This window comes from Salvia splendens, chromosome 7 (genome assembly GCF_004379255.2).
Source record: "Salvia splendens isolate huo1 chromosome 7, SspV2, whole genome shotgun sequence".
Lineage (NCBI taxonomy): Eukaryota > Viridiplantae > Streptophyta > Magnoliopsida > Lamiales > Lamiaceae > Salvia > Salvia splendens.
In genome coordinates, this window is record NC_056038.1 from 31,110,225 (window position 1) to 31,135,162 (window position 24,938).

Sequence of the window (24,938 nt, forward strand, 5' to 3'; positions counted from 1 at the left end):
ATTATTTGTCTCAACTCCACTGAATAATTAAAGTAGGTAAATGTGAAAATAATCCGAAAACGCCCGATCGGGCGTTTTCGGATTATTTTCACATTTACCTACTTTAATTATATTTATAACACATAATTAATAAACTATTTAGTTATTCATTAATAGTAATATATTAATATTCAATTAAGACTTTTCAATAGAATAGAAACATGATTAATTCACCAACATAGAAACATTAACATGAATTTGAGCACCAAATAATAACGTAGATATCCAAATATCATATCATATGCAACAATGTTGCAATCAGTTCAATCAATCCGAGCAATTCTACCCTCATTCTTCATGCTACTTATACGACGACGGAGTGTACTTAGCCGGTTCAATCCCCTTGTTCTTCCTCGAAGATAGTCTCTTGTACACTTTGCTCACGAGCTTCCCAACCCCGCTGCGTGATGAACCCTCCGCAGCTGGACGAGGTTGGCCATGGATGCTATGAACAACGTCTTCTTCCTCATGTGCCTCGACAATGTTGTCATCTTCTTCTTCATCATCGTCTTCTTCTTCAGCTTGTACAGGAGGCATGACCTGATAATTCTGGAAGAATGAATCGACCGACGCTCGGGCCCCACTCCATTGCGACATGTCTTGGCTTTGTGAATATGGGCGACGATTCCAATCGGGCTCAGGCTGGCTTGGAGAATGCAGTGGACGGTCCCACTGCGACTGAGACTCATGCGTCGGGTGTGAATACCACTGGGGTGGGTCATGCTCTTGATACTGCGCCTCTGGTGCTACATAATCGGGAGGCGCCTGAGACATCCTAAACTGCTTTGTGTAGCCGTGTCCCCCAGTCCGAACACCACGCGCTCCACGACGCCGTGGAACTACTTCTTCTTGGTACGGCATGACCACATCCTGATGTTGAGAAGCGGGGTACTCCATGACATCACCGTTGTTCGTATCTTCGAGGGTAGTCCTAACAATTTCTCGAATCTGGCGCACTCGGGGGTCCATTTCGTCTTCCGTAGTTAAATGAAAAACCCTCTGAAAAGCCTCAACCTAGACAAAAAATGATACCAATATCAATAAGAAACAATCTATATCACATGAAAGCATATAGTTTAATATAACAAACTTACAAATAGTCGCATCGAAGCAGCCGACTCATTCATCCCAGCAGTGGCCCGTGCCCCAGGCCGAGTCATGTACGTCACTGTAATTCTGTTATACCACGCCATATAACCCGGGCTCATGGGAATATCCAAAGACATTGGTGCGGCGTATTCGGCAGCTTGGAACCTTTCGTACCTCATGTCCCACTCCCCAATGTAGAACTGATGCGTGGTTGCCCAGTTGTTGCCCTTCTTACCACGCCGATCATTTTTGCCTAAATGATCGGCGTTCCTTAGAATCCTGTCTACATGCTGCGGTATATCCTGGTACCGATTGAACTGTCGTCGCACTCGTCCAGGCTCATGGGCCTCGACATAGGCCCAACATACCAAGTAGGTCTCGCACAGAGAGCATCCAGTCACATCATTGCAGTAGTCAGGCAGTATGCAATGTGCGTATGGCGTCCAGATAAACTACAAAACAGCAATGCAAATGCCACTGAATAATTCCGTAATAAGTTCATAAATGAAGTCTAAACCGAAATAATACTCACCTGGCCAGGTCTAATCAGAGATATTTGGTCACGATAATGCTCAACCGAATGTCTAGGAGCATTTCCTTTCTGCGTTGTTCCTTTCCACCTGTACATATATTTGATGTAAGCAAATAATCCAATATAAATTAATAAATAAATATTTAGACATATACCTGGCGCCACATGGTGTATATGGCTCGCACAGATAATGATAAAGGTAGGCCAATGCCGCACTTCCCCAACTAATATTCTTCACCTCTTCTGGATCCCCAAGCCCATTCAACCACATAAATGGCACCTTACACCCCGTGGTGTCCGGTAGAATGAGACCTCCTAATAAAATTAGGGCATGGATACGTGCCCTTTGGATGTATACGTACATAGGTAGGTCATCACCCAGAGGCATCCTTGTCTGGTTGATCAGTGCGGTCATCAGCAAACCGCCTTGCTTTGTCTCTGTGGAAGTATCTGGTATCCATCCCAACAGATCGCGGCACTTGCTGGTCCAGTCTGAAAAGTTGTCATGATAGTCACGCCCTGTGAAAACGCGACCATCCGCCCTCAAGCCCCAAATGGCTTGCACATCTTCCAAGGTGATCGTCGCCTCACCGATCGGTAGATGGAAAGTGTGCGTCTCCGGTCTCCAACGCTCAATCAACGCCGTGATCAGCTCGTTGTCCACCTTCATGGGCTTCCCACAATCGATCACGCCTTTGAAACCAAAGACGTCAAGCCAATATCTAACATTCTCGTGAATTTCGACGTCCCAAGTCTTGCTTTCTGTCCTTCGGACTTTAAATACTTGGGTTGTGCCCTCTTTCATGAGTTTATGTGAAATGTGATGTTTCTGTAAATTTAGCAAGGACGGGTCTTCTGGTCCATATAATAATTGCTCACTAGAACTTGAAGTCTCCATCTAATCTAAGTACAAATTCACGAAACAACAATTACAAATTACAACACAAATTACATATCCATTCAAATTCATCTTCAAAATAACAACAAATCATAAATCAAATGATTGATTCACTCCAATTCAACACCATTCATGCTTTATAAGGCCTAATTTACATATAGCTACTAAATTAGAAGGTTAAATTAAAATATGCAATTCAACCTATACTTTATTCTTCAATATCAACCAAAATCACAACACCAAGCATCTCTAATATATGAATAACTATACAATAGAATGAATTTAGCCACTAAAATCCATTACAATTAACTAAACACCAAAAAATCGGACAAAATTGAGTAATTTGTTATAAACCCTAATTTACAAAAATTAGGGGAAATCTAAACAAACTATGCAAATTAACAACAAATAAGGAAGGAATGTTGAAGGATTGAATGAAACTTACCGGAAAACGAGAGGAAATCGTCGGATTCGCCAAGAAATCGCCAAGGAATCGCCGGAAGTCGCCTATCAGAATTCTCTCTCGCGTGTATTCTGCCTTCTGCCTCTCGCGGAACTGATTTAATTCGAAATAGAGACGCATGAGCCTCATGCGTCTCTACCTAAGACGCATGACGCTCATGCGTCGTCTATTATATTTTAAAAAACAACAGACGCATGAGAGAGATGCGTCTATACCTAAGACGCATGACCTTCATGCGTCGTTAAAAAAAACGAAAAAAAAATAGAGACGCATGACCCTCATGCGTCTCTATGAAAGACGCATGATCGTCATGCGTCTCATTAAAAAGAGACGCATGAGGGTCATGCGTCTCTCCCAAATCCGGAACAAAAAAAAACGCTAGAACAAACGAGGAATCTAAGTTCTATTTTAGAACAAAAATAGAAAAAACCCAAATAAAGTGTGACCCACTAGTCACGAACTGGCCAGCTTCCACATATTCCATATCTAGGACACCCGATCTTTACTTTGAGATCCTACGGAAACAAGCTATGAACTACAACTTTTTTCTCACTTTGCACGTTTTGAATCATTCATCAGTCATTACTATGTGCATCATTCGCTTAGCATTTGCAACAGAATAAAGTGGTTTTTTCAAAATAGTAGTAGAACATTATAAAGGATTCAACGGTTCAAACAGTTCCATTCATATAGCTTCAGCATGCCAAAACCTAAACTATGCAGATGTAAAACCAAATCGACGAATACTCTCCCTTTCTATACCAGACACCAGCTAACGATCATTCCCCTAACTCGAGACCTTCTAAAATAGAGAGTTCAGACGTATATTTTGAAGAAGAAGATACGCTTATTTTATTAGTGTTGGGATTGAATAAAAGGAAGCAATATCCCTCCTCTTCCGTCTCAATAATCTCCATCCATTGATGGTGCACCTGTCAGTATTGGGATTGAACAAATGGAAACAATACCCTTAGTGGTCTTAAGGGCCAAATGGTAAAAAAAACGGATCATTATATGCCATGAAGAACATAAAAGTAACAAAAAAAAATCTAAAAAGGTTCCACGTTGACAACAAACTGACAAAAATACATTTACACCATTATTAGCCTCAAGGGCATAATAGTAAAAAGAGTGTTTTAATTTGTAATTTTCGGGTCCAAAATATGATTTTCCAAACGTTAGGTACTCAGAACATGATAGCGTCATTTTTAGGAGGTGTTATTTTGTGTCTTAGATGGAGAGAGAAAATAGTATATTTATATTAATGTGAGAGAGAGTTTTTTCTAAAGAAAAGGAAATGTGACATTTTTTGTGGGACAAACTAAAAAGGAAAGTGTGACATCTACTATGGGACTGAGAGAGAGTTTTTTCTAAAGAAAAGGAAATGTGACATCTTTTGTGGGACAAACTAAAAAGGAAAGTGTGACATCTACTATGAGACGGAGGGAGTATAATTTTTGTAATAGAAATATCTTACATTTATAATAGAATATCTATATACTTTGAAATAGAATTATCTAGATAATGAATTACATAGAATTATTTAAATATAATCTAATAAGATTTAGACTTTGAAAAAAAAAAGTATGTGGAGGTCAAAAAGAAACAATGACATTTGATTTAAAAATATAAATATTATTTGACCCAAATTTTTTTATTATTAAATATTTGTTAACAAATTCAAACTTTATAAATTTTCTAAGTAATTATCAAAATTATTGGACACACCAAAGTTCATTATTTTGAATCTTGATGAAAATTTGTCCATAACAATATTAAGGTAGACTAAATTATCAAATTTATCTTGCGTCCATTCTCTATTTCATTTTCTCTTTCCATTTTTTTGCTATTCCTATCAGAATCATCATTTTGCAGTAATATATCTTTGATTCTTGAGCTCTGCTACTTCAATGGCGGATAATATGCCAAAGGAGGTTGTCTAAGTCTTGCAGTCCTCGTTGACTGAACGTGAAGCAGCTCAATCGACGATTGTATCCAAGACTTGTTACCATGCATGGGCCAGTCGCGCGAAGCTCGATTTTAATGACGCGGATCACGGTGAATTTTTGGGTTGTTGTTGCGACCAAGACGATAGAGAGGTACGAATCATGGGTACAATGTTGAATCATTTTGCCTATGTAGCCGGAATATAGAACACGAATTAGCAACAAATTTTAAAATTTTGTCATCTCATAAGTGTTACATATCTTTTGTGGAACGAAGGAAGTACAAATTTAATGTTCTACTAAATTTTTACTTGATGCAATTAATTTGACGTCGATACGCAATTCTTCTGTCAAAGTAAACAAAAATTAAATCTATTTTTTCTGATTCAAAACTCATACTATTTCATCCTGTTGACATGTTAGAGCCATGAAGATGAAAAAATATCATATTTTTAGGTAAATTAGTATTTCCGCCATGTGCCTCGATTCTCATCCGGATAGCAGTTCGCTTTCTTGAAACCAACTCCACCTTTTTCTGTGTGTCCTTCATCTTCTTCTCATCTTCTTTCAGATGCATCTGCAGAGAGCTGATTTCCTTCTTGCGATTGGCGACGGCCTGCTCTCTTGCTCTCTTTAATCAACTGACTTTGCGCACGACTTCTGCTTTTGCTTTGCAAATTTTGTTTTTTGGTTGCAACCTAATTAATTTCACATATAATATGTTCATACATATTTGGAATGCATGTCTTTTGTTAGAATAAAAGAAAATAAATTTGATTTTTAAGAAATGTAATTAAAAGTGAGTTGAAAAAGTTAGTAGAATGTGGGTCCTATTTTTATATATTAGTTTTATAATAAAATGTGAGTAGGAATGAGTTAGTGAAATATGAGGTTCACTGCCAAAAATGGTAAAAAGTGAAATGAGACAAATTTTGTGGGAATGACGGAAATAGAAAAATGGGACAAACTTTCAGGGACGAAGGGAGTAATATTTATAATAGAATATCTATATACTTTATAATAGAATTATCTAGATAATGGATCACTAATTATCTAGATATAGTCTAATAAAATATTTAGATTTTTATAGAGAAAAATTTGTGGACGTTATAAAGAAAACAATAACATTTGATTAAAAAATATGAATATTATACTATTATACTTGGTTGACCCAAAATTTTTATCAAAAGTAATTAAATAACAATTTTAAATAAATTTCTATCTAATTTTCAAAATTATTGGAGGGGGTTCATAATTTTGATGAGAATTTGCCCATGTAGACTAAAATATTTAATGCACATTTATCTCCGTCATCCAGTTCTCTATTTCATTTTCTCATTCCATTTTTTTTCTATTCCTTTCAGGCGTCAGCGTCAAGCCGTCAACAGATTTACCAAACAAGACATGGCTATTCATCTGCAGTAACAACATTCATCGCAAAGTCAAATATTGACTCATATTTTTATCGTTATTATTCAGACAGAGATTTAATTTTGCTACCACTTCCCTATATTCGTTGCTCCTTCGTTTTCGTCGGATGTTGATGTTCATCTAACAATGAACCCGAAATATAGAAAATAGAAAAAAATTAATTTTTCTTTCCCCCATTCCTTAAAAATAGAGGGAGATATGAGTCTCCAATAAAATGGGAGGGGGGCTTTGAGAAAGTACAGAAGCATGAATTCGGATGTGAGTCAGGACGAGGATGTTTGTGTATCATATCCATTTGAAGAAAATGGGATTATCAGCAGCAGCAACTATGTCATGGCGTGTTCCATCTTCGCCTCTCTCAATTCTGTGCTTCTTGGCTACGGTTGGTGCATTGCTTCTTCTTCCTCTTTTTTAACCATCAATCATGATTCATCATCTCAACTTTTTGCTCCAGTTTGTAAATTGAGTTTATCTGCAGAATTCGATGCATGTTCTGTTTCTTGTTGTTAGCTAGTTGTGATGAAATCTAAGTAGGATAGTTGGGAATTTGCAGATGTGGGGGTAATGAGTGGAGCCAATTGGTTTATTCAAGAGGATTTAAAGATAAGTGAAGTTCAAGAAGAAGTGTTTGTTGGAATCCTAAGCATCAAATGGACGATGGCGTTTGCAGCCATGGTGTTCCAATTTGGGGCCGGCATCATGGCTCTTGCTTCGTCTTTCACAGTGTTGATGATGGGGAGGCTCCTAGCAGGAATAGGGATGGGCTTTGGGATCATGATCACACCTGTTTACATTGCTGAAATAGCCCCTACTGTCTCCAGAGGATCCCTCACTTCCTTTCCCGAAATCTTCATCAATTTAGGCATCCTCCTTGGCTACATCTCGAACTACTCCTTTTCTGGACTACCTGCACACATAAACTGGAGGATCATGCTTGCTGTGGGGACTCTCCCTTCTATCTTCATTGGTGGCGCCTTGTTTGTCATCCCCGAGTCACTGAGGTGGCTGGTCATGCAGAACCGGATTGATGAGGCACGGAGCGTGCTGTTTAGGATCAACGAGAATGCTGGTGAAGTTGAGGGGAAGCTGGCTGAGATACAGGAAGCTGCAAGGTTCATGATCAAGGACAGGTCCGAGGATAAGGCTGTGTGGCGCGAGATGCTGAATCCTACACCAGGGGTCAGGCGGATGCTGATCACCGGCTGTGGGATTCAGATGTTCCAACAGATGACGGGGATTGATGCAACGGTATACTACAGCCCCACCATCTTCAATCATGCTGGGATTCAAGGAAACACTCAGCTTCTGGCTGCAACTGTTGCTGTTGGCTTCACAAAGACGATATTCATCTTGATCGCGATACTTCTCATCGACAAAGCTGGTAGGAAGCCACTTCTCTACGTGAGCACCATTGGGATGACTGTTTGTTTGTTCATGTTAGGCCTAACGCTCTCTACTATGGGCAACAGCGTGTTTGGGATTTCACTGGCTATTTTGTGTGTGTGGGAATGTTGCTTTCTTCTCTGTTGGGATTGGCCCTATATGTTGGGTTGTGTCATCGGAGATCTTCCCCTTGAAGCTTCGGGCTCAGGCATCCGCCATTGGCTCCGTGGGGAGCAGAGTGAGCAGCAGCATCATTGCAATGTCTTTTCTCTCAGTCAACCGCACATTTTTGGTGTTTGCAGCAATTTCAGCTCTTTCTGTTGTGTTTGTTTACAAGTACGTCCCAGAAACGAAGGGCAAATCGCTCGAGCAGATCGAGTTGCTCTTCCAGAACGACAGTTATTGGGAAGATGGTGAAGTAGAGCTCCAAGATGTGCAGCATCTTATACAAAGAGAGTGATAACAAAACCAAGTTTTTCTTAATACAAAACCAAGTAAATGAATGTTGGCTCATATATATGATTTTGTCATTTTCTTTATGTATTTAAAGTCGAATAACCGCCAATTTTTGTCTGAATCATCATACTGATCAATTTGTTCGTGAAACTCTCACATATTTCAGTTACTTAACCACTCTTTCAAGAGATTTTTTCGAGCGAAAGAATGCTCATTTCATGTTCCAACTGAGTATGTGTGCACTTGCATGACTAACCTACCATCACTCCTCACTTTCGCATGGTACAAACTACAAAGCCAGTTGTCCCACCATTCAACTGTGATGCAATGCATGTTTTCTCTCTCGTAGTTTTGTTTTCTATTCATCTGCAGGAACTGTGCATACATAAAAATAAGAACCAGTAGCTACATTTGATCTAAAAACTTGTACTAAAACAGAACAATTATTCATTAACATGATGAATTGGTGAAAGGACAAGAAATATATATTCATTCAAAGACAGAAGAATTTGTGACAACTCTGGAAATGAACATCAAGTGTTCAATGATGCTTCCTTTCTCAACCTCAAACTGCCTGCTCTGTTTATTCCAGAGATGAACAGCAAGGCTCTCGCTTCGAATCTGCCTGAGCTTCGCAACCATCCATTTCGAATGCCTCACACTCTTTGGCCCTTCGAAAAGACCACCAATCCTGTTCCAACGCACGGGATAGAACGCCAAGGGTGGCAACACAGTGAGATCGAACCCGGGCCTCCCACTCACCCTCGCAACCACTCTCGACACCAAGTAAGGCCCATTGTGGCCCCATCTGTTCCCATCAAACGTGTGCGCGAACTCTTCCATGAACTCACGCACCACAGGATGCCCCTTGTCGAAGACCATCACCGCGTTGTTCAGCCTGCTCCAGTTACCCGTAGCAAGATCAATACTCTGAGCTCCAATGGCATTCCTCAGCTCCCCAAAACTCTTCAACACTAACACATCCGTGTCAAGATAAATCCCACCAAACCTATACAGAAGGCCTATTCTCAGCAGATTTGACAAATTCTGGCCTAGAGAGATCTCTCCCGGATTCACATCCCCACGCTTCAGCCGGTTGTACCATGCGGCTGCTGCAGTGCTCCTCAGCAGATAACTGAAGTCTGGTGTCATTGCAGAAACCTTGAATCCCATGTCTGAAAAGGGCCTCAAAATCAGCCTCCCTTGCCGCGAGTCCAACGAGCTCGAGGCGATGATTAGGCAGCCGTTGGGGTGTGTTTTGAACACACTTTCAACACATAGCAGCTCCCTATCTCCGAAAGACTCGACCGAGGAGATCCAAGTCATGAAGAAACGAAACTTACACGAATTTCGTTTGAAAAACTTGATCACTTTCAGTTCAAACCGCTTCTTCACAGGTTCGTACCGGAGAATCTTGGCGACATTGTCGTCGAATTTCCTTATTTTCGGGCGATGCAACGCGGGCAGTATTGTCGAAACCACCATGTTTTGATTACTATGCAGGAGAGGCAAAACGGTGGTGAAGTTTTCGGTTGAAGGGAGAGTGGGAACATATTCCGGCAAAAAGCTCGCCGGCTCGGGCGGAGTTTTACCCGGGAAAGGGAAGGTGATGCAGAATATAGCGGCGCCGTTGTAGGCTAAGGGGCAGAGGAAAAGGAGAGAGAGACAAGCACAGAATGATATCTTGCCTCTTTGCCAAATTAGAAGGAGCTGAGACATGATAGTAGGAATATAATCCATCTCTCTAATGAAGAATCATTTCATTAGCTTTCACTTTTCATGCGACGTAGTATCAATGTGTGGAGAAATGTGATGTAGGTGTGGACTTATTGAAGACAGAATTTCCTAGAGAAGAAACTGCTGGTGTTTATTGCGCCTACTCTATATATTAGTAATTCGGTGATGGTGATGGTGATGGTGATGGGAATAGGCATCATGCAATTCTAGTCGAATAATGAATTCCTTCTTCACACCTTCCTGTTTCTCTTCTATTCGCGACACTTTAACCTCAAATTTAGTCGAATCGTATTTTTGATCTTCAAATTTTTGATCTTCAATGATCATCAAAATAAACAAAGATTTGTGTTGCGGTATCGTTGGGATTTTGGCTCTAGAGATGAAATCTTAAGTTTGATCGATGAATAAGATCACAATTTGAATATCCCTTCGTATTAGGAATTAATCGCTATAAATCTACGTTATGTTTTTTTTGGGATGGATATCCTACCTTATTATATTGATGATTTACTGATTATTACTACTAACAATTCAAGGCGGGGAAACGTGCGAGAATCATACAGTTTCTTAAATGGGTCGTTATTACTAATATTGAAATGGAAGGAGAATCAATAATTTTATTGTACTAACAGTGATAAACTTGTGCAGACAAACCAGGGGTGTCTCTATTTGAAGAAGAGATTCTTGGAATGAATGGACACCGTGCCTAATTTCAGTTATTTTAGTGCAACCACGCACCATGACCTCTTCATGCAATAACTACTACAGAATCAAATGTTTTTGTTTTCGTTAGCGACGAAGCCAACCACATAAAATAAATCAATAAAACATTTTGCCACCTAATTGGTCGACAAAAATAGTGATCTTATTTATATCGGTCTTATTTGAATCATAGTAGGATGATATTTCAGTGCACGAATCCAAAAGGTTTTTTTGTCGAGCCGGACAAAAATTGGATTAATTTAATTCTAAAAATACTGCAAGTCAGGGAAACAAACCAAAATTAACCATAGTTTTTAGTTTGGGAAAGGAAGGAGTGCTGAAATTGGATTCTAGACCTCTCTATTAAAAACCTGTAATTTATAAACTTAAGAAATGAGTAGCTAATTACTACTACATGAAAACATAACTTTAATCTTTAAATTTAAAAGTTTGTACTTCAACTTTTACTGCATGTGCACATAGTCTTAATTTTATCATTCAATACTATTTGTTTAGTAGGAGGGATTCATTTTAAAACTCTTCTTAAAATTAGAATAAATATATATCAATTCATAAATACATTAATAGTAATAGGCATCATAAAATATATCAATTCCTCACTTAAAATCTCATTTTCTTCCTCACTTAAAATCTCATTTTCACATAGTTATCAAAGAGAACCATTGGCCTGTTTAGTATGGCTATAAATGCAAATAAAAATTAGGTTATTTTACTTAAATATTTGAGTGTAAATGCAAATAAAAGTATGGAAAAAGATTAAACTTTAAGAGAAAGTTGCAACTTTCATTGGCTCACCTCAGATGACCAAATCCATGGATGGTTCTAGGTCGAGCCAAACCAGACATACACATAGACCAGGCCCAGGTCAAGACTCAAGCCTACCCTGTGGTGGGCTTACTCAAGCCTATACTAGATCAAACACCTAGGACAGGCCGAGTTCGATAAAATCACAAGCTTGGTTGGGTGGTCGAGACTCAAGCCTACCTTGTGGTGGGCACTCACAAGCATAGACTAGCTCAGTCCAGTTGACAATTCTTCATACATGAATGGCAACCATATGATTAATCAGCAAGAAACTTTGCACTGGTAGGCAAAGGCAAAGTAAAAGCAATGAAGGTATATTGAGCAACCATGTCACCTTACAGTCTATGTAAATTTGTGGCGCTAAAAATCTGCTTTTAATCTAAGAAGCAGTCTCATAATAATGCAGTCTAACCTGATAACTTATATCATGGTCAAAATTTGGTTTAAAATGTCCGAACAGAAAGTCGCTGAGCACATATCAAATTATCAATAGCCTACCCTAAAATGAATAGTAGGGAATAAGTAACAAGAGAGCAACAATTTACCTAGCTAGCGCAGGGCAATGAAGGGTACCGAACACAGCTTCCGAGCGTCTTAAATTAGGGAAACAAAGTTTATAGGTTTCATTTCTACCCAACAGTATGATGAAATAACCAGTTCAAGAGTGAGTACGACCAGAGAGAGAGGGGCAAAACAACCATCAAGGAGCTAAACCGCAGATTCAGAGCAGACCCCTCCGTCTCTTATAGTCGCTGACAGTCAAGGTGAGTGCGTGTCTCCTCCCATCATTATCAGGCACACTTACCCCAAGAGTAGCTTCGATCATCTGTTTTCTAGCCATATATCCAGCTTGGGCTCCCTGATGGCCACCAAATTTCTGAAGCACGGCTAGAGATATGGGCAATTCAAAGTTATGTAGCACGTACGATTCAGTCCCTTGATCAACTGGAGCACGTGTATCAACTAACTTGCCAGCATCAGCTGCTGCTTCGAGGGCCGCAGCAGTAGCTTCCATTCCCATCTCAGCAAATGCTGGACCACCTACTCCCACTCCATTATCACCACGCATATTAGCAACCGCATCATCATTTGGCACACCAGCAGCTTCCCCTCCATTGCTGTTTGCCACATAATAATTCCTTGATCTAGTCCATCTTCTGGAAAAGGGATCATATCCAGCCTCTCCAGCTCTCAAGGCACTAATTGGCTTCAGCCCAGATGCATTTTTGAAATTCTCCACCCTGTTCTTCCTGTTCATTTCTGCCAGCTTAATTGCCTTTGAATCTTTCACTTGGACCTTGCGACTTGCTTCCAATTCTTTTAGCCTCGCCTTTATCCTATCCACCTCTATCTCATCATCGTTCTCCTTGGCTACTTCCAAAGATCTCCTGAGTCGATCTTTCTCTGCTGCAACATTTAGTGGCCTCCAAGTGGCTGATTTTTTCTCCTGCAACATCTGCTTTACAGTGGCTGCAGAGTAAATGAATGAATTTGTTTTCTGGATAGCATCCTTCTTATCCAAAACGTCCTGTTTTGTAGGCATGTGACCACCACTGCGCTCAACCTCCCTGACCCACTGATCAAACTCCTCTTTTTGAGGAGGAGAATCAGAAATCATTGCCATCTGCCACCTAGCAGCAGAGCTCTCGTTACCCCAAACCACATTCAAGTACTTGTGTGTTGTCTTATTGTCAAGCTTATACTGTCGATCTGGGTCAGTAGTATCAACATTCCGAACAACACAAAGCCTGTAGATAGGACCAGTCCTTGACTTTCCAATTCCAACTCGCACGAAACACCCAACAATCAGTTCATCAAAGAAGGGCTCCATGAACCACTTTTCTAGTTTCGACCTGCGAATTGTGATTTCCCTGATGTTTTCAAATGTTGGCACCTTTGACTCCGATGAAATCTTGTCATCGTCACTATCATCCAATCCACCATCACCTGTCGAATCTCCCTCATCAGAGTGAGATCCACTCTCACTCCTGCTAGGGCTACTCAAGGTTGCAGCAGCTAAAGATCTTCTCTTCACAGGTGAGTATCGGCTGCCAGATCCTTTAACTGATTCTCTTCTTCGTTTGACCAATTCATCCAATGCACCTGCCCTTTCAGCCTTTGAGCGCATGCTGCGTGTAGGCGCTTTAGGGGGGCTCCCTTTTCTGTCTTGGACTTTCCTTTTTTTCAGCTTCTCAGTAAAATCTCGGTCACTTCTCTTGGTTGCACGGGCTTCTAGTATCATTTCTCGTTCAAGCTCTGTAAGCTTTGATAGTTTTTCCCTATCATCTTCATCCTTGTATAAATCACTCCCAACTGAATCATTGTCACTGTCACGATCACGATCATAATCATCTTCCTCGTCACCTTGACTACTACGGTCATCATCCCTATCAACAGCTTCCAACCTCTTCTTTAGAGGCACCTGTGAGCCTGATGGCTTTCTACTCGAATAAGCACGATCACCATCAGAATCATCATTTTTTGAGTCACTTCCGTCATCAGAATATGAGCCTTTCCGCCTCCGCCTTGATGGTGGAGATGAATGTCGGTTCCTCCCAGGAGTATTTGTTCTTCCTGCTGCCTCAAGGAGCAATTTCTCTAAGTCCGCCATTGAAACCTTACCACCTATCACGGGTAAAACAATCATTCAATAAACCATAGAACTTTCAAATTAGAAGCATATAAATCTAAAATATATATGCTCAAAAGAGCATTCCCTTGACCTGCTTGCAGGGTAGCAATTACCAGAAACTTATCAAAAAAACTCAGACCCAATCACTCAAGCAAAAACTGTTGAAAGTTTCACCACAAACAAGATATTAGCAACAACATCTCTTCATTAAACGACAAGTGCAGCCATGTTTTGGCTGCTTTCTTGCCAATACAGTGTCACAATTTATCTACTACGCAAGACGAAGTATTCATTTGTTGTGTAATCTGCCAAATAGAAAGCACTAGTCCACGGAGGCAGCGGCAGGGGATGACGTGCTGGTCGGTCGGCCGACAAAAAAGGAAGAATAGTGGGCTGAGGCAGAGCTAGTAGTGGTAGATTGGTGAGTTTCGCCGGAATTTTTTAGAATAATGAGGAATTAGAGAGATAAAGAAAGTCTCAGGTGGACAAATAGTTTTAAATTTAACCTAATCCCAAAATCAATACGGTGAGTCCAATCATCTAGCTTTATATTTCCGAGGTACTAACTTGCTAAAACAAGCACATCTCGACATCGAAGCGAACTAAAATTTATATGGCATAGATAAGCATGAACAAGCCCTAGATTTTGTTTTCATTAAACACTAATACATACCTCAAACAAATTGTATTTCTGATCGAAATAATAAATTCGTCGCACTGTTTTCACCCGTAACAATTCTTTCGAGGATGAGGCTATCTTCGGCGATGAAGCAAGCGCGGCAGAGTTATTCAAAATTGTTTACATGAAGAAGAAGGTGGTCGTTAAAATATGTAAATTACTGCTAAATTTAGTTTTTGGTCCCTCAATTATAAAGTGTTGTGATTTCGGTGCTCGTATTCTGGAAATATTAATATTGTATGCTGGTTTTGCAATTTCAATCACTTGTTTATAGTAGAACTTAAAATTCTTCTCCTTATCTTACTCAATTTTAAGCCTAATAAACCCAAATAATCTATAGCATACCTATTTATACTGAAATAATTTGGTCATGAATAACTCAAAACTATCAAACTTTTTCTTCTTGTTCAAAAGTTGTGCTCTCATAAGATTTGCTCTCATTTTCACCATATAAATCTTCATTTAACAGTACTTTTATAGAACTATAATGTGTTTATAATGCATGGTATGAATTCACAACTATGATCTATGCATACTAAACTAGTGTGCGCAGTGCTGAGGCGAGCATAGACATACGTGGCTATGTGCACAATGTCGCCGGTCTTATGCAGTTTTGGTATGAATTGGCCTAATTCAATGGATTTTTAGTTTGTATAATTTGGTATTTTGGTATGTATATATTTTAATTCAGTCGATTCAACTTCTATTCAATATAATGACCAATGTTTTAAAAACCGGACCGGCAAGCGAACCGACGACGTTACTGGTTCACGGTTCAACCGGTCCAACCGGTCGAACCACCGGTCTAACCGTTTTACTGTTGCAAATATATATAAAAATATATTAAATTTAGTAAATGATTTACAATTAATAATATATCACAAAACATTAAACCTTATAGATAATTAGTGATGTATAAATATAAATAATATTAAAATTTAGTAAATATATTCAGATATATATATTTAATATTAGTTAGTCCAGATAAAAAATTTAATATTTCATGTATTAAAATAGATAATGTTTATATTAATTTAAGAAAATTTATTTCATAAAATAATATATAATTAAATACGAATTAAATACTTATTAATTAGTTTAGATAAGATTATTCATTAATGTCAATAGCTAGGGTATATAAATTAAGTATGTAATATAAAAAATTTATTTATAGTAAATAATGAATCTTATATGGTACTAATAATAATATAGGTGGTAAGTATATCATTATTAAAATATAAAGGATGATAATTATATATATATTATAATTAACAATTATATTAAAGAATAATAAAATTAAAATGAATTATTAGCTTTTGTAGATAAAATTAATGGTTAATGTATAAAAATATTTAATGTTCACATTGTTCAATGAGCCCATGTGGTGGAGTGGTAGAGCTCTTCTTAACTAGAAGAGATGAGTTCAACCTCTACCAACAACAAATTTTAAAAAATTTTGAAAAAAAAAATAGAAAATCGGTTTCCAGTTCACGGTCCGACCGACCGGTTCCACCGGTTCAAAGCGGTTCAATGCAGTGGTGGTTTAAAGGGGTGAACCGGACCGGACTACCTACCGGTTCGCGGTCCGACCGGTCGAACCGGCCGGTCCGGTCCGGTTTTAAAAACATTTTATAATCCATAAATGTTGTTGGGTTTCTTATTGTTTTTGTTAAACATTATCAATGGTGGAAAAAGCAGTAGTTTGTTTTGTGTCTGGTTCTAAATTAAGTCGAGCATGTTGTGTGCGTACACCCAAGTCAACGGGCTGAAGCTCCACACGGCGGAAATCGGAGGCCGCTCTTCGCCATCGGTGGTCTTCTTACACGGATTTCCGGAAATATGGTACTCGTGGCGCCACCGGATGATCGCCGTCGCCAAGGGCGGTTTCAGAGCCATCGCACTCGATCACCCGACCCAACCAAACCACATTCTCGGATCTCATTGCTGATCTGCTTGCTCTCCTTGATTCTCTCAACCTTTCCAAGGTAAGTCGCACATTTTCCAGAATTTTCAGATTTAAGTTTGTATTTTTCTAATTTCAACGCATTTTCATGATAAAAGAGAATCGAATTCCGCTGCATCTGTAGTATGGGTATCTATATGTATTTTGCTCTAGATTTCGTTGCTGGTAATTAATGGTAAACGACTCATATTCCTTTGATCAATACGAAATACAAATGCATAAAGTATTTTGAGATAGTGCAATCTCTGCTTCTGTTGTTTTTCAATTTAACAATTGCAGGTGAGAGAGATGCTTGACATGATCAATTGCAAATACAGTACATATCCTCTGAGTTAAATCTATTCCATTGCACACAGGTTATTTTAGTTGGGCTGCTACTGAGAAAATTGACCTGTGCGACGTTGAGCTAACCTGAAACCAGAATATTTAGGGTTAGGGTTGAATAATTATAACTTGATTAGCACACACTCGATTACCCAACCTGAGTAGGGTTGCCCGAAATCCGCTAGGCTGGCCCGATTAACATTTCTAACTTAGAGTATAATGTTTTTGGTTCACCAATTTTTTGTATTCTAAGATAAATAATTAGTACATTTTTATAATAAATACTCTACTGTTTGGTTGGATGGTTGGAAATAAACCACCAAAAATACATTAAGATCAGGTCTGAAATAAATATTAATAATAAAGAAAATAAAAGTTAAATAAATGGAGTATTATAGAAATATTGCGTGGACTAGTACTAAACAGAATTTTGGCCTGTTATTGCTTCTACCACCACCAAAATTTGGCATGTTTTGCTATTTTGAGTTAGTTCGTTATTTGAAAATAAATTTGTTTTATAATTCGTTAGCTTATTATGCTTATATTTTACTATAAATTTAATACTCCTATAGTATGGAGTATAATAATAAGGCTCAAATTTCCGGAGAGGATCACCTCTACCACCTTATACACCATTTGCTACCCCACCAATAGAATAGTGCCACGTGTTTATTCTTTAAAATGCAAAATCTCCTACATCATTTGCTACCCCACCAATATAATAGTACCATGTGTATATTGTTTAAAATATAAAATTAAGGATTAAAACTTCCATTAAATACTAATATATCTTCTATACCAATATATTATTTCCATGTAGAGAAATGAAATAAAAAGAAAATAAAATCAATATCTTAAATATTAAACCCTAAAGTCAATTATTTATCATTCACATCTAAAAACCAAACACCTAAAACTATTGAACTTTACGGCGCATCAAAACATCAAAATTGCTTCAATTTGATTCTCTAACTCCAAGGATTTCCAAGGCCATCACGCGGTTAAGTGCATAGGTAAGTTAATTAGAATTGAAGTTATTACAATGTATGAATCATTATATTATCTAATTTGTAATATGAAGTTTTGAATTTGTTTTAGTTAAATGATCTTTATTAGTTCCATCCACATGATATTATATTATTATTCAATTTTTTATGAACGCATGGATCTTTTGAATTCGTTTTAATTAAATAATCTTGATTAGTTCCATGCATATAATATTTTGATTTATTTAAATGCACAAAAGCAGATTATACATTGAAAGCATATGCACAAAAGGAGATTATATACTGAAAATAAATTAAATGAGTGGTTGAAGAGATATTTTTACTGCTGCAGTTTGATATCTATATTTAATGGAAATTTTAATCCTTAATTTTATATTTTAAAGAATAAATACATGACACTATTCTATTAGTGTGGGGTAGTAAATGATGTAGGAGATTTTGCATTTTAAAGAATAAACATATGACACTATTCTATTGATGGGTAGTAAATGGTCTATAAGGTGGGGGAGGTGATCTTCTAGGTCAAACGTCACTAATTTTTTTCACTTATTTCTTTTATAAAATAAAAAAGAATTCTTCTAGGTCAAACGTCACTAATTTTTTCACTTATTTCTTTTATAAAATAAAAAAGAAATTATAATCCGTGGTAAGTCAAATGTGTGTTTAAATGTTCACTTATTTCTTCTATAAAATAAAAAAGAAATTATAATCCGTGGTAAGTCAAATGTGTGTTTAAATGGTTGATGGAGAGGGTATACGTTACTGCGTTAAATTTCAGTGATTAAGTAATTGCCTTCTATTGTCCTAATAGTAATCACGATTTCAACACTTGGCTGTTGCTTTCACTCACAATTCACAAAGGTTTACTACTCCTAGGCTAATAGCGCGCCATTTTAACATTATAGTTTTGTGATTTTGTCCTCGGCAAAATTGTTGGATGTCAACAACTGCCTTAATTGTGAATTGTGATTCATAAGTGTGGTAAATGATGTAGTAAATCCCATTTCATTTCCCTCAAAAGCATGGATAAAATCCAGCACAAGTTCGTACAAGTCAACGGTCTGAAGATCCACGCGGCGGAGATCGGCTGTGAGTCATCTCCGGTGGTGGTGCTCTTGCACGGTTTCCCGGAAATATGGTACTCGTGGCAGCACCAGATGATCGTGGTGGCGGAGGCTGGCTTCATAGCCATTGCTCCGGATTACAGAGGGTATGATAAGGGTAATTCCCATATCAAGATGCTGGAGACGATAAAAGAGATAAATGAGAAGTCCCGGGAGGCGGAATCCAGTCGACGACTCAAGCTTAAACAAATAGCATAAAATAAAATAGAAAGAGACAAAACTCATATATTCATTCATTCGTTGAAAAGAATAACAATAACCTTCTTTATAATACTAATACTAACTTAATGAGCAACACATCCAAGATATGGAAAAGATATGCAATCCCTAAATTATCTTTGAGTTGTGATTCACGAGCTGCATATTTTTGATGCTGCATTCGGGCAGATAATTTATAGTTTACAACAACGATAATATTTACTACAACAATCGATTGGATTACATTTAGGGGGATTATGAGAGCGACAACATCAGAGGAATTAGTGACAAAAAGGACGACGTTGAAGCTGGATCACAGGATTCACAGCATCACATTGTTAGTTGTGCCTGATCCCACAAGTGCTGTTTGTATAGATATAGTATAGTTTGTGTAATAGATACATCTAGAGTTATCACTCTGTATATTCTTTCCTACCAGTAATACACGATATTGTAAAAATTAGTAATCGCATTGGAACCTATCCTATAGTTACACGATTTCATCATACCTGTAATTTGTGGCTTTCACATGCCAAGCAAGGATACTAAAAATATATTTCTACCTCGCCATTTTAACATCTTCCCTTCGTTCATAGTTCATACTAATCTCATTGATGGAGGGCTCCAATTTTAGTGCAAAACCGATAAAATGCGAGAATAATAAAATATGAATAAAATAAGAGATAAAGATAAAATGTGAGTAATAAATCATTTTTAACCAATATTTTCTTAAATTGTGTGCTGACTCATTTTAAGACCAATTTTGGTGACGGAGATGGAAAGAAGAGACTATTTACCGCAGTACTACTCCCTCTATTCTATAGTGTTATAGTCATTTTGTCATTTTAATACATTCTAATAGAGTTTTTTTTTTAATAAAAGTGAATACATTGACAAAGAATGAAGTATACTCTTTGTCCTCTAGCTTTGTAATATGTGGCTTTCAAATATACTCCACCTAGCTTTACTGTAGGGTGTCGGCATCCAACAACTTCTTCAATCGTAAGTATAAGAGTGTCCACTATGGGACACCGCGGTAGGCGGGCGAATTATAGTGGGGGAGTTATCCGCCCGGGGGCGGACGCGGCGGACGTGGGCGGACGGGCGATCGCCGGCAGCGGGGCGAGGACGCGGCGGGGGGGACATAGCCGTGCCTATAGGCGCGGCGACTATAGTGTGATTATCCGCCGCGGCTATTGCGGCGTGATTTTAATTTATTTTTTTTTTTGTTTTTTTCCTCTATAAATACCACTCCACACCACTTATTTTTCACCATTTTCACAAAATCCATCCACTCACTATCTACACAACCACTCTCTAAAAAATGCACCGAGGAGACGACGAATCACCTGACTCTCAGGAATCGGGATATGGCAGCAATCCATCAAACCCCTCAGGCTATCCTTCGCAGCCATCGGGTTTTGGCGGATATGCTTCTCAGTCGTCGGGCTTTGGCGGATATGCGCCTCCGTCCCAGCCTTGGACTTGGAATCAATCTCCCCCACCATGGGCATCGAGTCCACCCCTTCCTCCATCTCAGTCGTGGAGGTCTTCTCCAACTCCGCCACATTTACAGCGGAATCTGAGTCGTTCCGCATTTGGAGATTACAGACCCAACCTAGACACACTTCACCAGCCGCGTCCGGGTTCCCCTTTCCAAGCCAGCCAATCTCCGTTCACCGAGGCAGATCAAGACGCGTTTGATACTATGATGGGTCTGCTCAGTTCTGGCATCCCAGATACGCCGGCAGCACGGGTGGAAACGCCCGTTCCAACCCGAGGAGGTAGTGGCAGTCGGGGCGGAGGCGGAAGGGGCGGAGGAGGCAGTCGTGGCACCGGCCACGTCGGTGGGCGCACGGGCAGCGGGGCCGGCATTCCGAGTGGCGAGGGCAGTGGCACTGGCGGTAGCGGTGGCTCTGGTTCTGGGTCCAACCGGGGCAAGCCATACACCAAAGACGAGAGCATTGCCGTGGCGAAGGCTTGGGATGCTATCACTTCAGATCCCGTGGTGGGCACAGATCAGACCGAGGGGAGCTTTTGGAGGCGCGTCATGTTTGCATACGAGGAGTTCAAACCCGCCGGCGCCGAGAGGCGCGACCCAGAACAGCTCCGGAAAAAGTGGGGTAGGATTCTCCATGCGACCAAGCGGTTCGCGTCCATATACGAGAACAACCTTCGCCACGCTGAGAGTGGCCGCAGCGCAGCAGATGTTAAGAACCTGTCTGAGGGCCAATATCACACGGAGGGCTGGCCGAAGTTCACCTTGTGGGAAGAGTATCTTGTCCTCGCGGATTGTCCGAAATTCAAGTTGATCGTGGCGAACGAGGTGGGAACAGCTCCTGGGCAAAAGCGCACAAGGCACAACCTTGCCGGCGACTACAGCAGTGGAAGCGGCTCGCACGAGTTCGAGCAGTCCGACGAGCAAGTCGAAGAGCCAGCCGATACTCACACTAGGCGACGACGGCCCATGGGACAACAGGCCTCTATCCGCAGCGCCAGAGGGGGTAGAAGTGGCTCCCGCCGATAGCGCGTCCGAATCGCGCATCCACCAATCCGCCCCAATCCCACAGCCCACGGTGCAACCCCACGAGGTTTTGTTCAATACCATAGACGTGCAGTTGATGCAACAACTGCAAGACGTATGCAGCAAATACGCAGAGGAAACTGACCCGTACGTCAGGACGTCTACAAGAGGCTCATCACTCTGATTGAGAGTCGACTGGGGTTGGTTGATAATGCGCCTGGGGATACCGCGGCCGGCAGCAGCGAGAGAGGAGTAGGAGAAGAAGAAGAAGAAGAAGAAGAAGAAGAGAAGAAGAAGAAGAAGAAGAAGAAGAAGAAGAAGAAGAAGAAGAAGAAGAAGAAGAAGAAGAAGAAGAAGAAGAAGAAGAAGAGGAAGACGAGGAAGCCGTCTCCGACACCGAGTAGAAGGTGGCGGAGTTTTGTAGTTGTATTTTATTTTAATTATTCGTTGTATAATTTTACAGGTTTGCAATACAACGAATATTCGGCCCTAATTACCTCGTATTCTAGTTATTTACACTGCGATTATTTAAATTACACTTGATTGAAACTAAAAAATATTTAAAAATGAAAATTGATTATAAAATTTGGGGGCTATTGGAGGTGTCCACTATAGTAGCGGAAATAGAATTTTGGGGCTATGAACAATAAAATTGGGGCTATAGACAAAAACGGGGGCGGGGATATTTGTCGTATCCGCCTTATAGTGGACACCCTAATAGCGTGGTGAATGATAAAAATCCCATTTACTATATTCTTCTCAAAACTATCATGGATAAAATCCAGCACAAGTTCGTACAAGTCAACGGTGTAAAGATCCACGCGGCGGAGATCGGCGGCGAGTCATCTCCGGCGGTGGTGTTCTTGCACGGTTTCCCGGAAATATGGTACTCGTGGCGGCACCAAATGATCGCGGTGGCGGAGGCCGGGTTCAGAGCCATTGCTCCGGATTACAGAGGATACGGGCTGTCCGACCCGCCACCCGAACCCGACAAAGCCTCCTACAAGGATATCGTGGCGGATCTTCTCTCGCTTCTTGACGCTCTTGCTGTCCAAAAGGTTTCGCTTTTTCCCCCTTTTTCGTTTAATTTAATAGTAGTATACTAGTAATAATTTGCCGCACACTCACACTCAGATGCTGCTGCTAGTAATGATATTTGGGTTTTCTATTATATTAATAAATTCATGTTGTTATTGACTTTTCTAGAAATTCATAATTTTATGTGTACTTGTGCCTTTAAACTTTGTGTGCAAATTGATTCATAACATCATATGCATCTTCTCAATCTTTTTCTTATGACAGTTGAGAAATTGAAATAATCTGTGAGAAATTAACGAACTGGAAAATAATTATGGATAAATCATTTATGATTCTTTAATCACAACTGGAACTTGATTAATACTACTTTAATAAGTTTAAAAGCTTAAAATATAAATATGTATCCAATTAGTACAAAATGTTCACAAAAGAAATATCAATACACAATGAAAATGTATAAATTGCAATAGAATTTACAGTTAGAAAATGACACAAAACAGGGCTAAAATAAACACCGATAAAAGTATTTCAGACTACTGGAAAAATAACGAAACCTAATCATAATTTATGAAAACAATAAAATTCACAGAAAGCTCGGAAGAGCAAGATGTGAGAAACTGCAACTAATGAAAATAAATTAATGATGCAAAAAAGAATACTAGTATTACTACATATTGTAGGGATGGAAACAAAAAAGCACAATTTATAATTATAATGTGGAAAAGACAGGATCCTTATATGATGATAGATATCAGAGAAGATAGTTTGAATTTGTATATCAGCTTTAAATAAAGAGGTGGTTGGATAATTTCCATGTTTCACAGTATTAACCTGTTTATGCAATATGTTGGGTCAGGCCTTTCTGATAAGCAAGGATTTTGGAGCCAGAGTTGCTTACTTATTTGCACTCATTCACCCTGACAGAGTCTGTGGAGTCATTACCATGGGTGTACCTTACATGCCTATCACTCGCATCTCCTTTACAGACCATCTTCCCGAAGGTTTCTACATCGCAAGATGGCAGGTATGCATATATCTTCATTCTTTAGTTGCCAGAATAGATGATATTATATGATATGACTAGAGCTCAACTTAATCTGTCCATCTCAGAAACCTGGGAGAGCCGAGGCTGATTTTGGCCGCTTTGATAACAAAACAGTGGTGCGCAATGTTTACATTCTCTTCTCGCGCAGTGAGATACCAATCGCGCATGAAAACCAGGAGATAATGGACATAGTCGATTCCTCCACTCCTTTACCACCTTGGTTCTCGGAAGAAGATCTTGCAAACTATGGCTCTCTCTATGAAAACTCTGGCTTCCAAACTGCTCTCAAAGTCCCATACAGGTACGAAACACCATACTTGTTTCTTTATATTCGTATTCACGAATGAGTGGGTAGACACATTCATGTTAAATAAAATTATAACATTAGTATGAATCTTCGTTTTCCTTCCTTTTGAACCACTTTTGCCTTGTTCACATGCATGTTTCTTGGCTAACTTGGATGAAAATATATAGGTCTTGGTCCGAAACTTACAATATCACAAATGAGAAAGTTGAGGTCCCGGCATTGTTTATCATGGGTGAGAAGGATTATGTGCTCAAGTTACCCGGCATGGAGGACTATATAAAGAGCGATCAAATGAAGATGTTTGTTCCGAAGGTGGAGACGGTGTTTGTGCCAGAAGGGAGTCATTTTGTGCAAGAGCAGTTCCCTGAGCAAGTGAATCACCTTATCCTCAACTTTCTCAAGAAAGATATTTGAAGGCTAGACCTCTGTCAGGAGACTCAGGACCATACTATTTCTGTTGTTTCTATTATAATAAGAGTTTCAAGAAGTGTGAATTGGTGTGTATCTTTCACCGTTAACGACTATTTCCCCATTGTACGCACTAAATATTGCAAGAAGCCAGTGTGAGTTGTTGTGTATCTTTGAGCGTTAACTAC

General features: G+C 39.4%; 5 protein-coding genes and 1 pseudogene across 5 annotated transcripts; 3 read left to right on the plus strand and 3 right to left on the minus strand.

Moving 5' to 3' along the window:
* Positions 1–334: 334 nt before the first annotated feature.
* LOC121742521 lies at positions 335–1,341 on the minus strand. The gene is made up of 2 exons (XM_042135679.1): positions 1,134–1,341; positions 335–1,053 (listed from the first exon to the last, which is right to left on the minus strand). Exons 1-2 carry the CDS (start codon positions 1,305–1,307, stop codon positions 340–342), a joined length of 888 nt encoding a protein of 295 aa, XP_041991613.1. The 5' UTR covers positions 1,308–1,341; the 3' UTR covers positions 335–339.
* Positions 1,342–6,487: 5,146 nt separating this feature from the next.
* Positions 6,488–8,361, plus strand: LOC121742517 (annotated as a pseudogene).
* A 303-nt stretch (positions 8,362–8,664) lies between these two features.
* On the minus strand, positions 8,665–10,188 carry LOC121742518 (lactosylceramide 4-alpha-galactosyltransferase-like). Its single transcript, XM_042135675.1, has one exon. It carries the CDS (start codon positions 9,975–9,977, stop codon positions 8,727–8,729), a length of 1,251 nt encoding a protein of 416 aa, XP_041991609.1. The 5' UTR covers positions 9,978–10,188; the 3' UTR covers positions 8,665–8,726.
* A 1,668-nt stretch (positions 10,189–11,856) lies between these two features.
* On the minus strand, positions 11,857–14,980 carry LOC121742516 (protein RTF1 homolog). The gene is made up of 2 exons (XM_042135674.1): positions 14,807–14,980; positions 11,857–14,126 (listed from the first exon to the last, which is right to left on the minus strand). The coding sequence occupies exon 2, from the start codon at positions 14,110–14,112 to the stop codon at positions 12,223–12,225; it is 1,890 nt and encodes a 629-aa protein (XP_041991608.1). The 5' UTR covers positions 14,113–14,126; positions 14,807–14,980; the 3' UTR covers positions 11,857–12,222.
* A 1,525-nt stretch (positions 14,981–16,505) lies between these two features.
* LOC121742525 (bifunctional epoxide hydrolase 2-like) lies at positions 16,506–19,773 on the plus strand. The gene is made up of 2 exons (XM_042135682.1): positions 16,506–16,797; positions 19,101–19,773. The coding sequence occupies exons 1-2, from the start codon at positions 16,652–16,654 to the stop codon at positions 19,426–19,428; spliced, it is 474 nt and encodes a 157-aa protein (XP_041991616.1). The 5' UTR covers positions 16,506–16,651; the 3' UTR covers positions 19,429–19,773.
* Positions 19,774–22,697: 2,924 nt separating this feature from the next.
* On the plus strand, positions 22,698–24,920 carry LOC121742520 (epoxide hydrolase A-like). The gene is made up of 4 exons (XM_042135677.1): positions 22,698–23,010; positions 23,847–24,014; positions 24,101–24,336; positions 24,510–24,920. Exons 1-4 carry the CDS (start codon positions 22,723–22,725, stop codon positions 24,754–24,756), a joined length of 939 nt encoding a protein of 312 aa, XP_041991611.1. The 5' UTR covers positions 22,698–22,722; the 3' UTR covers positions 24,757–24,920.
* The last annotated feature ends 18 nt before the right edge of the window (positions 24,921–24,938 follow it).

What these genes read in the sequence shown, in the direction of transcription:
- LOC121742521 (XM_042135679.1), bottom strand. Translation starts at nt 1,307, where the DNA reads ATGAGGTACGAAAGGTTCCAAGCTGCCGAATACGCCGCACCAATGTCT. An exon ending in CTGCTTCGATGCGACTATTT is followed by an intron (nt 1,054 to 1,133) that starts GTAAGTTTGTTA and finishes TTTTTTGTCTAG; the next exon opens with GTTGAGGCTTTTCAGAGGGT.
- LOC121742518 (XM_042135675.1), bottom strand. Translation starts at nt 9,977, where the DNA reads ATGGATTATATTCCTACTATCATGTCTCAGCTCCTTCTAATTTGGCAA.
- LOC121742516 (XM_042135674.1), bottom strand. Translation starts at nt 14,112, where the DNA reads ATGGCGGACTTAGAGAAATTGCTCCTTGAGGCAGCAGGAAGAACAAAT.
- LOC121742525 (XM_042135682.1), top strand. Translation starts at nt 16,652, where the DNA reads ATGGTACTCGTGGCGCCACCGGATGATCGCCGTCGCCAAGGGCGGTTT. An exon ending in ATTCTCTCAACCTTTCCAAG is followed by an intron (nt 16,798 to 19,100) that starts GTAAGTCGCACA and finishes TAAATGATGTAG; the next exon opens with TAAATCCCATTTCATTTCCC.
- LOC121742520 (XM_042135677.1), top strand. Translation starts at nt 22,723, where the DNA reads ATGGATAAAATCCAGCACAAGTTCGTACAAGTCAACGGTGTAAAGATC. An exon ending in TCTACATCGCAAGATGGCAG is followed by an intron (nt 24,015 to 24,100) that starts GTATGCATATAT and finishes TGTCCATCTCAG; the next exon opens with AAACCTGGGAGAGCCGAGGC. An exon ending in GCTCTCAAAGTCCCATACAG is followed by an intron (nt 24,337 to 24,509) that starts GTACGAAACACC and finishes GAAAATATATAG; the next exon opens with GTCTTGGTCCGAAACTTACA.